General features: G+C 30.4%; 1 protein-coding gene across 3 annotated transcripts; it reads right to left on the bottom strand.

Moving 5' to 3' along the window:
• Positions 1–394: 394 nt before the first annotated feature.
• LOC127242639 (ALBINO3-like protein 2, chloroplastic) lies at positions 395–9,801 on the bottom strand. Of its 3 annotated transcripts, none has more exons than XR_007836846.1 (15): positions 9,271–9,801; positions 8,757–8,863; positions 6,343–6,470; positions 5,591–5,662; positions 5,380–5,481; positions 4,436–4,495; positions 3,945–4,010; positions 3,338–3,385; positions 2,849–3,031; positions 2,707–2,762; positions 2,495–2,612; positions 2,118–2,207; positions 1,286–1,395; positions 892–1,175; positions 395–504 (listed from the first exon to the last, which is right to left on the bottom strand). XR_007836846.1 is itself a non-coding variant. In XM_051262257.1 (14 exons), the coding sequence occupies exons 1-14, from the start codon at positions 9,600–9,602 to the stop codon at positions 1,022–1,024; spliced, it is 1,626 nt and encodes a 541-aa protein (XP_051118214.1). In that variant the 5' UTR covers positions 9,603–9,801; the 3' UTR covers positions 533–1,021. The 3 variants fall into 3 exon arrangements, 1 of the variants encoding a protein (XP_051118214.1); XR_007836845.1 differs by having other exon boundaries at positions 897–1,175; XM_051262257.1 differs by lacking the exon at positions 395–504 and having other exon boundaries at positions 533–1,175.
• Positions 9,802–14,229: the final 4,428 nt, after the last annotated feature.

The raw sequence follows: 14,229 nt of genomic DNA, 5'->3' as shown, positions 1-14,229 counted from the left end.
AAAAGGAAATGTAAGCCTTAGAAATTGACAGAAGAGAACAAGATAAGAAATAAACAAGATTGGAGGGAAAATCAAGGTCATCCTAGTGCAGACATAACAAAACAGTACAACCTAACCTGTTCGACTAACATCCAAATTGAAGGATCTGTTGCAAAATCAAAATCAAAATCTAGACTGAAAACCAAATGGAAAACATCACAATGTATCATATTGCCAGAAGCAGCTTTAGCGAATTTGTATGAACTAACGGAATTCAAGGGAACTTAAATGTGCAAAATGAACGAAATATGCAAGACTTATTCAATTAAACTCCCAAATGATAAGGCCATGGCATTTTGTATGAGCACGTTAACAAAATGCGCAGAAAAACTACATAAACAAGTGTGTTACTTACTTGTTCCATTGAATTTGGGATTGATAACCGCGAGCAGAAGCTGCAATTTGCAATCCTCCAGATAGACATGATCTAAAAAATCCGAGGAAAGTCTCAGAGAAGCCCTGAATCTGCAGAGAAGAGGATAAACCAGGACATGTAGTAATCGTTGGATTACACAGGAGGAATGGCGATGCCGAGCTTAGTCAGATACCAGATGCCGACCCAAAATCAAATAACAAGAAACAGATATGTGATGTATGTATAAAATTAATTCAAAAGCTAGGAATGAGAGTGCACAGTCTAACAATCAAATAATCAATATCATGCTTGTTTTTGCAGCAATCAAAATCTTTCAAACACTAATCATCATCACAATTCTGGCATAATAACTCATCCCCCTATTATTGTACGATAACATAATCAATCAGATAGAACATATAAATTGAGTCAGGGTGTATTGTACAAAAAACATAAACAATCAAATGGAACGTATGAATTCAGTCAGGGTGTAGTACCGGACCATCATGGAGGAGAGCGTTATTCGATTAACTTGTATGTGTCGGAGGCATCATGGTCATCCATCCACCAAAGGCTTACGGAAGAATTTGGATGTGCCCCTTTGGTTGCTGTACTAGTTGTGCTAGCTTAGAATTCCCTCCTGCTGTTAACTAGATCGCTTGTAAAATCCTGTGTCTCTGCTTCCAGTTGTTCCAAATACACATTGTACTCAGGGTTATAAGCAGCAGCCTTTTGCAAGTATTTTAATGCCTCAGCTTTACGGTCCACATTAAGCAAAGCACTGCAAACCCAAATTAGAAAGAAATGAAATAAAGAAATTCAGGAGATATAGAATATGTTAAATGACATAAAATTCGGAAAAAAAAGGAAGTTGAGGAAACAATTTCACACCTTGAAAGAACAAGTAAACCATCATAGTAGTGTGCCTTGCTCTTAGAATCCTCAGGCTCTTCTAATTGACCTATTCTTTCGAGATGCTGAAGACCCTCCTCCATCTTTCCCTACCAGTGTGGAAAACATGGAAAAATTAATTAATCAACTATCTATGTTGTGTCATTCAATTTTCAACCCGTGTAGAAGAGAGCAGGGAGAAGATTAAAAGGTGAGCAGCATTGACAATATCTCATCTATCCGTAGTAAAATCAAATCAGAGGCACATTGTGATATTATCTAATTTGGACGAAGAAATAATCAGAATTCAGAAGACAGACATGTCACATGTTTTCGTCCCCACGCAGAATTGACGTCCTGGGTGTTCTTGGAAAATTTAAGCAGTGTAATTATGCATTCACTGAAAAACTGTCATTTGGAGCAAACAGAGAACTGTCCTCAATTTAATCTAAAGTTACACTACACAACAAGTGTACCTCGTTGAATAGATAGCTTAATTGTATGTCTCGGCCCACTTGATTCTAGCCACAGAATGTCACTACTTGCCTTCTAGTTAATACCTTCAATTGATTTGATGCTTTAAAATTTGTCCACCATAGCAATCTAGTTTAATCTATCCATGATCAATGATATATAACATGTTTATAAACAGGACTGAAGATATAACTCCCAGTTGCAGTATATATAATCTTTTCCCTATTACTGTGTCTGTCGTCAAGTCGAAAATTCAATATATTATCATGTCATGAGTAACTCCTGTCTCTAGCCAATCCAGGGTATATGGGATTCACAACATTACGAAAATTAACAAATGCAAAGATTCAGATGATACCTGCTTCACATTAGCAATACCAGCCCATAGAGATGAAAGAATCAGATGATCGACCTTTTCAACTTCTGTAGGATAGTTGGCATCGCGGAGCTGGATTCAATTAGGGAAAAACCCCCAGTCAGAGTGTTTATTAGGAGAGTAACTAATACTTGACTAAAAAGTGGTGTATGTGTATGACATTTAACTAGTATAAGTAGTTGGAAGAACAAGAACAGTTTAATGAAAACCAATATGTTTCGCCCGGATGAAATAACATTTCATTCGCCTTTATTTAATGTTACACATGCATATATTTTTATCAACATGGATCACATCTTTCAGGTGTTATTTACCCAAAGAAAATTGATAACTTTATAGATTATAGAATTGAAACAGACCTTTGAAATTGCCTTTTCTAAGTAGTCAACCGCCTCTGCAAATTGTTTATTTTGAATTAATGTCTGCCCCATAATAAGCAAAGCTCTTACATTTCCAGGATCCTTTTCAAGAGCAATTCTGCATTTCACACATCACAAGATGCAAAACGAACATGGAAAACAAATAAATAAATAAAATCCTAAAACACATGACAAATCAAATATTGTGTTACCTTAGATATCTAATTGCAGTATCCTTACGGCCATCAGTTAAGATTTTGACTGAATACTGTGGAAATGTGGTAAGACAGCTTGATAACAAGAGCTTTCAGAAAATTTCAAAGATATTGAAAGTGTAGAGTGTTCCACACTTACAGAAACCAATTCTTCAGGTGATAGTGTTTCTACAGAGATCTGACCGTCCTTTGTACGAATAATATTACCTGCTGCTGCTGCTGCTGAGCTTTGTCTTTCTTGCTCAGTTGGAGCAAGAGCTGCAGCATTCATTTTAGGAATCCCAAGAAGATCAAGAAATTTGGGGTTTTGTAAGCTCACTATCTGCAGAGGAAGGAAGAAAAGTAAAATGACATATCAACAACAGGCTGATTCATAACACTGGATACATGAAAAGAACACCATACTAATTCATCACAATTATATCATTTAATAATCCATCACAGTCGATGTACAGTGTGCAATGAAAGACAACTGTGCATCAGAAGAAAAAGCACACCCTATAACAAACTGAGCTCAATATAGTTAATAAAAGGATACTATAGGAACCAACCCAGGATCGATACTGCCACTTAATTTTTCCCATAACAGATCGAAATATTAATGGGATTAATTTTTTGTACTACCAACCTGTGTCAGGCTCATAGAGCTATTTGTCAGCCAATATATCAAGCTCCCCTGAAAGAGATATATAAATATGTGAATATATATATATATATATAAAGAGAGAGAGAAAGAGCATGCACATTTTGAGAAAAAATACCAAGAACACAGAAACATATAACCAATTATTATTGGATTCATGTAAATAAAGCATAAAATAAGTAGCAAAATTCAATATGCATGTTCAACAAAGAAATTTCATTTACTTCTATTAAGACTGTGTTTTTCATTGTGTAGTTTAGGAAGTTTTTCACTTTATTCTAGTTGTAGCTTTATTTCTTATCACAGCTATATCTTTTTTAGATTAAATTAGATTGTGTGTTTAGAAACTATCCCATAATCCCGGGGATATGTCTCCCTATAATTAGTTGTCCATATTTGACAGCATCATGCATAGGTCAAACGACCTCCAAATGAAATAATATATATATTCCTTCTGAATTTGAGAACTTCACATTGCAGCACGAAGCATATATAAACTGTCATGCTCTGTTTATGGGTGATCAACATGGCCTGACATAAAAACTTTACTAGTACAGTATAGTGATAATACAAAGTGGATGAAGCAATGTACCTGAGGAACATTGAATGTAGCAACCAAGATAGGCAAAGTCAGCAGTTCCAAATAAATCTTGTATATCTATATATACAGCAAAAAAAATATTTAGATTGCCGCCATTATATTAAATATATTACATGTTGCAATTATTTAAAGCACATGTCAGGAATTAGGATTAAATGTAATGTTCACAACTACCATGACTGTTTTTGCAGAACAAATAACTTCATAACACAACAAAAACTAGGATATAAGTACGGTTAACCACTCCTATGTACAAATACAAAAAGGTGATCTGTGACATTAGGTTTTATGGGTAAATTAAGATATTATGGTAACAAACTTTATGCAAATATACCATTATTGCAGTACAAACATCATGCAATGCATTATTTATATGAATAGACAACATAAGAAATAATATATCGTGAGCTAGTTAAGTCTGCAGATGGAAATGGATCTAAAGTGGAGCAAAGAAAGCATTTAAATAAGTTTTACCAGCTAACCTTCATTAATGATCCCAATAAACCTTGTAAATTCTCACGTGAATGTCTCTGAAGAGAAATCTGAAAGTAACTTAAATAAGACTTTAGAATATTCCCCATTAGAAATGTGACCAATCAAGAATAGCAGCAATGACAAGTAGATACATGTAATTAGTAAATATATATATGTATGTATAATTTTTAAAATCATTTTGCTGTAAATCATGCATCCGAATTTAAAGCTAGCATTGTGGAAAACAACTTGAAAGACATCTTTAAACATAAATGGTTTTAAAATCTCTGTTTGGATTTAGAAAAGCGATAAACACCAGAATGTAAAGAAACAACTTAAAGGATACTCAAACAAAAGCTTCCATCAGTAAGGACCAACTGTGATAAATTCTAAACATCAGTAGAACCAATTCCATTATTAATATACTATTTAAGTAGCAGACCCATGGTAAGAAATAAAGAACCAACCCCTCTCTCACTGGTAATAATCTAACTGGCTTGAACAGCTTGTTTCCTTTTAAGATAACAATCAGCGTTCCTCAATGATATCCACAAGCCATTTCTAAAAGCCTTCAAAGAAGAATGGAAAGACAATAGAAGCCAATCCAAGGAGACTATTGGCATGAGTATCATATGACGCTGGGAAGCCATATCAAATAATCAATAGTAATAACTCTCGTTAGGAGTCTCTTAATCACAGATGCCATATTGTGGAGTTTTAAATCAATTTTGATTTCCAACAAGGAATGTTTTGATATTTATTCAATATATTGTAAAGGAAACAATGTTTCATGGAATACATTGATACACTATCATCACACTCCAATACTCCATCCTTTAAGATGAGGGCAAACAAACAATTTTCCAACATACAATCTCAAACTTCATCAGTTCTGAAACCCATTGTAAATGTTGAATTAGAATCAAAGTTACATGCTAAGAACTGTACCAACCTGAACAATGGTGAAATGCAGGCCTGCAATTATCAGTGGGAAAATAGGACCCAGTGTACCATGTGGATATTCAGTCAAATTCTCAAACCATAAAGTTCCTCCCTGTAATATTTTAAGATAAGATTCAACTTGCCATTCACAACGAGCAGCAAAATGCCAGAAGGGGATTTCAAATAAAAAAATCAGATTAAAATAATGAAGTTGGCCTTACACTATCAAAACCAGGGTGATTATTTAACGACATCCTACGGATGCTCATTAGCCACACAAAAAAGCAGGGGACCTGCAAATTATTCAAGAGACCAGAAAATAAGAAAGATGACACCTCATCTAACATACTCAGAAAGTAGAAGTTATAGAGAATATTGCAAATTTAAGTCATTGTTCTACTTCAGTTGTAACTAGCTTATCGTTTCAAAAGAAAACACATCAGTAAATGGAGCTCACAAGTGAGAGAGAAAATATTGTGAACCATAAGTGATGAAAGTGAATCTATAATAGTACACACTACAGATAAACAAAGACAAAACCAATAAAAAAGCAAACTAGAATAAACAGCTTCAATGAATTGAATGACTAGTAAAACAAAGGACCTAAAAAAGCACTTAGCTGACAATGAATGTGATGCTGTCAGCACAGCCATTGTCATCATTATGTCTCCACATTGCAAAGGTACATTTTTTACTTTGCCAAGATAAGGAAATAGTATACAAGGGGTCCTTTGCTCAAAACATACTTTTCAGTAGTACCTAAAATCAATTCCATCTTCACCTTATATCTCGGCAAAACGTAAAGGTATTCATATTAGACTAGAAATACTTTTTCTTGGATAAAGGAACAGATTACTCGATCTATTAAAGCACCTACAACATAAGTTATATAACACAACTGCTCTGTATGGCAAGATAAATTGTTCGCCAAGGGTTTTGGATAAAATCCAAGCAAAGCAAAGAGGAAAAGGACCTCAATGACCAGTGATGAAATAAACCAAAAAAGTGACGGGCACCCAGCAGTCTTCTTTTCCTTGAAGAAAAGGGTAAGCTGATCTCTGAAACTTCGTCCAGACAGAGGCGGTGGAAATGGTGGAGGTACTATTAGGATGCACAAAACAACAAAAAGAAAAAAATACATGTTATGTTGAATTAAACACTTCACCTTACATTATTCTTACATGTTTCATAATTTAAAATAGTAGAGAAAGAAAAAATTGGAAAGTTAAAAAATATAATAATAAAGATGAGGAATGATGCTATATAAAGGCCGGGTTTCAGAGATAATGACTAATGTTTTTCTCATAGAAATAACTGTAAATCTTCATTTTTCATCCAAGTAAGAACACAACTACCACTCCCATCTATTAATTCAACAGTGTGTGATACAGTGTTCGTGTATTGGTGACACGGAGATTCAGACCACCAGACTGATCATCTGCAGTTATGCCAAGGGGCTCCAAACTGCTAAACCAATGAACTTCCACTATCAACTTCTTCTAAACCAGTGTCTTTTAACCAAACCAAAGTCCACCCAATCTCAGTTCACCAAACCATATTACACCTTTTCCAGACTTCCAAGATCTATAACTCGCTCAAATTGATTACTCATGATTTTTGACATCATTAGACTCTAGGCCACAATTTTGAAGATTATTCCTCTACTCCTATAGAACCAACTCCAATTCAACCATCATTTCACCAATTAGAGACATCCTTGAAATTCCCTAATATACAAGTAGCCTTCGCTTCGCATTACCAGTGGTTGATGAGCGTCAAATTTTCAAAAAAATGCATCATACACACATCCATTTAGGAGTCTTCCTCTTCATCATCATGTTTGGTATCAGTGAAAGTTTAAAGTGTGAACTTTGTGTTTCAGCCCTTCAAGTTTTGTTCTTTCAAGGAGTTATATGTAATATCTTGGAACTTATATAAGCTGAAAACTTTCTAGTTTATTAACAACACTACAATGTGATTTAAGCATAGTTGCACCACTTCAATTTGTGAGTGTGAGACTTGATCTCACATCCATAACTTAATCTTAGAAAGGATTAATACCTATTACCATTATTCTCATTTAATTTAGTGTTAGCAAGTCTAGGACCTTGAATCCAAGTTCTTTTTTTTTTTTTTTTTTTTTTTTTTGAGAATCCAAGTTCTTAACTGATCATTCAACTGAATGCCTGATTATCTTTGATTTTCTTGCGCCATTCCATTGTACAAAATCACAAAACTTAACTGTTTTATAACCCTTCACATTGAAATTCAGCAACCAGAGCTCTTACATTTTCCCTACACCATTCCAAATTGAAATTATATTTCAAATTGTCCGAGCTTCCACAAAACTGCTTTTGTTGCATTTACAAAGGTACCGTGTCAAAAGGATACTAGAAATACCTTGAATCATAGTATGACGCCGAGTATCCTTAGGGTGTGGTACTTTGTAGGATAGAATTTAACTCAAGGGACTATTCTAATGGATTATAACCATAAGATAAAATAATACTCCCTCTGTATACATGTATGCATTTACTTCATTAAGAAATATTATATTTAAATGGTGATTGGTGGGTACTTTTTTGTGTAAAGACTTTTTTCCCTTTGTGTTTTAATTTGATTAATGGTATAGATGTAAATAAGTATAAGTTCAAGGATATTTGTAATGTGTAGCGGAATCCACACTTACTAAAAAATGTATACCTTATGTTTTGACAGACAAAAATAGCAAAATGTATAACTTTTGGATGGACCGAGGGAGTATAAAATATACTTTAATGGATTATTAAATATGATTATTTTCTTTAGTAAATATCATTGATTTATATGATATAGCTATTTTTAAATTAATTATTAATGTTGGAATTGAAGGTGTAGTCTAGTTGCGAAACCCTTTAACTCTTCGATCGTTAGGGGGTTCGATTCCCAGCATCCCTATTGCCCTTCCCTATTACCTCTTTGTATTCATGGTGTGGGCACACCTATAACATTAAAGGGCTTTGGCCAATGTCACGAAATAATAATAATAATTAATTAATTAATTAAGGGAAAAATAAGAAAGTTTCTTAATAAATAATAACTTAAGATACTTTAATTACCACAAACTTAACAAGGATTAATTATCCTTAATTTAACTATCATTATATAGGGTTTTTTTTATCAATTATAGGTTTAAACCATCCAAAGTAAAGAGGCAATTTATCCAACATAAAAACGAATTTTCTTTTGAGTGTTCTTTAGAACTCTAAATTCCACATTTAATGTAGCTGAGAAATTAAGAAGAAAAAAAGAATAAGCAAATTTTGTTCTAGTCATAACTCCATCCTTGCTATTTTCAATTTCTCAGATATACATAATTAGCTAAAATAAATAAAGAATGATACTAACGTTTAGGCAGCAGCTCTGCTATCCTCTTCAATTTTTTGAGTTGCAAAACTTTTTGAGGAAACAATGCAAGCCTCAAAGCCACTGTAGACGATGATATTACAACCCACCTAGCAAAATTAACTCAATTAAGTTAATACACAGCCGTTAAAGCTACAGAGAGACAACCATGTGGTCAATTAAATACAAAAGTCCTCAGCTAGATTAGGGAAATTCGTTAGAAATCACCACACTAATACTGGGAAAAAGAAGCAAAATTATCCATCAACAACATGATCAGAAAATGAAACAACTATACCCAAAAATAAAAAAATTGGGATTCAATTGGATGTAATAAGCACCGTATATAGGTGTGATAGAGTATGATTGAATCTCCATAAGAACAAATTCAAATAGATCATAATAAAAACTCATGCCACACATATTGCTGTAAATTCTAAATCTCGATACGGAAACTATTCCACTGCTAAATCCTTAATCAGAAAATTATGAAGAAGTGCAACAGATTTACTACTACCAGGGTAAGCCAGAAGCATCGTGATAAGAATCGAGCAGGGAGATTACAGCTTTTACAGGAAAACTGAACTCGTCTGATCCTTGCAGAGGAATTTCTGTAGAAAATCGTCGGGAGAACCGAATATAGTTATGCGGAGTGCTGCAGTTGCTTTTACGGTAGTTAAGGAGAATTGAGGTGGTGGTGTAGTTGCTTATTGAGGTACTAAATAAGGATTGTGAAGATGAAGAAGACGACGACGAAGGGTGAGAGTAATTGAAAGAAGCAAAAATTAATGGGAGCGGTGGCGATTGCCGCCAACGATGGCGGCGGGGTAACGATGCGATCAATCGCATTGCCAGTTTGATGAGGCAGCGAGTTCGATCCGAGATACGAAGAGTGTAATTCAATCAATCAGCATATCAATCACACTAATACCAAAGTACAGCGATTAATTTCGATCTCGTCTCGTCTGCCATTGAAACGGAACTCCTGAGCTCATCTCCCCGCTCATTCTCTAGTAGCCGCTGGTCGTTATACGCTCCAATTCCGCCATAGCCGAAACCCCAGAGATGGGTTTTATGCTCTCTACTATTGGGCTTAAATAACTGTACTGCAGTCCACTGGTTTTATTTTCTCTAAAGCCCAACAAATCTAATTAATTTTTAGGTCTCTTTAAAAATAATAATAATAATAAATATGTCCAACAATTTTCATTTTTTATTTTTTACCTAAAAAACAAATTATGAACATTAAAATATTCCGTCACTCCATTAAAATATAATTGTATATACTAATAAAATATCTTAATATTTTATTTAAAATTACGACCATGCAGTCTTTTATTAATTATACTTTCAATATTTTATTCAATATATTTTTATAAATTTACTTGTAAAAAATATATTAATTTTAATAGCATTTAAATGTGTAAAAGAATAGATAATGTTAAAATAAAGCAATTAAATATTTATTACATATTTATTATGAAAAAATAAATACACAATATGTGAATGAAAGCCTATCGTTTAAGGACAAATAAAACAAATAAAAAAATAAAATAAAATGTGAACTAAATTGTTTTTAAGTTCCAACAAATTAAAATATATATGTATATATATTTATCAAATACTTTACTTAATTATGTAACTAATTAAATAATATAAAACTATTAAATAAATTTAAAATCGATGAAAATGCTAATTGCCAAATATCCACCTATGTTGTTTATAATACTACAAATTTGTCTTGTATTGATGGATATATATAATCGACACGTGCACAATAATCTAAACATTGGGTCATCATCCATCTCACCATTAGTAAAAAAATAATAAATAAAAAATCCATCTCACCATTAGTAAATCCACGTGAGCCATGGGTTTCTTGTGTTTATTTGTAACATAATTTTTTTTAAAAAAATAAATAAATATTAAATATGAACAATTTTTTATTAATTTTAATTCACCTCAAAAAAATATATCAACAAGCAATACTCCCCCACCAACCCACCCCAACTACAAGCTTACAACTACCCACAAACAATAATAATAATAATAATAATAATAATAATCCCTTCGTCCCACTTCTCATGTTCACCTTTTTATTTTCTTCCGTCTTACTTATTTTGTCATTTTTTTAAAAAATAATTATACACTTTAATCTTATTTTTAAAAAATTAATTTTTAATTTTTTAATTTTAATTATACTAATCAATTATCTTAATCTATAATTATTTTTATTATACGATAATTATTTTCACTAATACATTTTTAATTATTTACTAATTATATCCCTCTTAAATTCTCATATCCACATTACCGCGGTCAAATTATCTGGAAAGGAGGGAATAATAACTAGGGATTTGTTTATTTTAAATTTTTTTTATATTAGAATTGTATTGATAATATATAAAAAAAAATAATATTTTATTTAAAATTGTTAATTTTTTAGTACAGGGTAATATATATATTATATATATTGTATTTTTTAATGATATTTATGAAAAAATTTATATAAAAAATATTAAATGGGTGAACACAATGTTTTTATTTTTTTATTTCAAATGAAATTTAAAATCAAACTAAATAGAAAAAATTCATTAACTTGAAATAAAAAGAAATAAAATATTTTTATTTCAATATATATGGATAAAACTAATTATTTGTTTATTTTTTTATATTAATTATAAAAAATATGTAGTTGTTATAAAAATAATATTTTATAATTTAAAAAATATATAATATATTATATGAGAGTATTTATATATGGCATTTTTATTAATATTTATTAAAAAATATGTAAAAAATGAATAAACATACATAAGAGACACGGCCTATACACGGGATTTATTTTTTTTTTTATTTTTTGCCATAAATATGTTATATATTCATTTTAAAAACTTGACACGTATTTTATATAATTTATTTTAATTTTATTTTATGAAAATGACTTGTCATTTTAAATACATATACTTTATTGTTGATGGAAAATAATATATATATGTATATATATATATATATTTATATGAATACGACATTGGCTATAGCATTACCTGATCGAAACATATCAGGTTGAGGCTGTGTTTGGTTGGAATTTTAGAAGAATTTTATTATTTTTTAATATTAAATCAAATTTATATTTGTTATATTATACTTAAATTATTTTAAATTTAAATATTGTATCAATAATTATATATTATATTAAATAATTATTTAAATTTTAAATTTATTATTAAATTTTAAATTTATTACGCAAACCAAGTATAGGATTTATTATTTTATTATTTTAAATTCAAATTAGTACCGTTTTTAATAAAATAAATAAATTATTTTTTTAATAACATATTAAATTAAAATATTATGTAAGCAAAAAATTCAAATTAACAATTAATTTTAAATCATTTCAAATTATAATCAAAAGTCTTTATATTTCTCCGCTGGTAAAAGGTAATTCAAAATAATTTAGGATTTATAGTTTTTATTATTTATATTTATAATAAATTATATATTGAATTACTACATTACTTTAGAAATATCAAAATAAATATTTAAATATTAATTATTATAAAAAATATAATATAAAAATTAAAAAAAATGACAAAAATATTTTTATTAATGTCATATACTATTATAATAATATTTGTTAAAAAACCTATAAAAATATAATAATATAATAAAATGTTAGAGCCTGACGAAATGAGTATTTTATATCTAATTTAATACACTATTATTTATGATATTAATAAAATATAATGTAATTCAACTGTATTTTTGTATGTTTAAATTAATTTCATATGATAATTTAATACTTCTTCAGCAAGTTAGAAAGTATATATATTTTTATTTTGAGACGTCCAATTATAAAGTAAACATGTCATTAAATACCTCTTTTTTTTTTTTCACAAATACGCTTACTTTACATCACATCGTTACTTTTACACTAAAAAAAAATATGGACAAAAATATTATTTTACTATTTTTAATTACCCACTAGCTAAAAGTAAATGTTTATTTTGTGTGTGGACGAAATAAGTATCTTTTTATTAGATTTGATAGAATTCACGTCGTATTTGAGTTCAAGAAATTTATATGTTATATTTAATAATTTAATTTATATTAATATTTTATGTCCCACTACAATTATTATTATTGTTATTTGTTGATCGGACCCGCTACAGTTATTTTAATTCAATATGATGTATTATATCTGATAAAGTTCGCAATAAGAATGACTAAATAACGAATTATTAATCTTAATTATCTAATATTAAAATTATGTTTAAGTTACTACATATATAAAAGTTACTAAGAGTGTGTTCATCTAATACTAAGGGTTGTTTGTTAGGGGTTTGAATTTTGAATTGAAATTTTAATAATAAAAATTTTAAATTGAAATAATTGACATATGGAATATCAATATGATAAAAAAAAAACATATAAAATATCAAAATGAGTAACAATATTGTCGATAACAACTAATGTATTTCAAAGTTCCCATTGATCCAAAAGAAGTTTACAATTTAGCATTCATACGGGAGTCAGATAAGCTTACACTTTGTAATGGGTTATTCTTCCAACGTATCAAAAATATACTTTCTATGTAAAAACACAATGCCATCAGGTGATGAAGTATTTCAATGCCAAAAAATTATCTAAGTAGTTTTAAGCCCTTAGTTTGAAAGTACTGGTACAAATGTTATTTAAAAGCATGTATTTTATTTTGATCGTTTTCAGTAACGACAATATTATCAACATAAACAATATAATATAAGAACTTATTAGCAATCATATGCATGTAAAAAATAGAATAATCGAATTCACATCTAATTATTCTAAACTCATGTATAGTGGCACTAAACCGTCCAAACCAAGCACAAGGGGACTCTTATAAATAATATACGAAACAACGAAACTTGCACACAAGACTAGATTCTCTCTGCCAAATTAAATCATGTGGTTTCTTCATATAGATACCATTCTAAAGGTCAACATGAAAGAAAACATTCTTGATGTCCAACTGATAAATGAGTCTAACTCCACATAGTCGCAGAAAAATCCCCGACGCCTCGGGTCACTTGCCACACATGGTTTGCCTAGTGTGACTTTTTCGTCGAACCTGATTTGCAGGGTATTAGGTTCGATCGGGGGTTTACTCAGTGTGCACTTTCGGATAGCGACTGCGGATTTCCACATTATATATTAAAAAAAAAAGAAATAATCAAATAGAAGACATTATGGTCATATGAGACAAAATGTCAGTATGATCATCACCATAGATTTTTTTAAAGTCTTTGGCCGCTGGACGAGCCTTAAGGTGATCAAACTATAAAAAATACTCCCTCCGTCCCAGATACCGTGTCTGCTACACTGTAGATACGGTATTTTAGGAGGAGTGTAATTAGTAGATAATTAAGAATGTATTAGTGAAAATAATTATCCTATAATATAAATAATTATAAATTAAGATTAAAATAACTAATTA

Source organism: Andrographis paniculata, unplaced genomic scaffold (genome assembly GCF_009805555.1).
Source record: "Andrographis paniculata isolate CXL003 unplaced genomic scaffold, ASM980555v1 Contig87END, whole genome shotgun sequence".
NCBI lineage: Eukaryota > Viridiplantae > Streptophyta > Magnoliopsida > Lamiales > Acanthaceae > Andrographis > Andrographis paniculata.
Note: the sequence above shows the minus strand (reverse complement) of the source record. Positions and strands in the feature narration are given on the sequence as shown.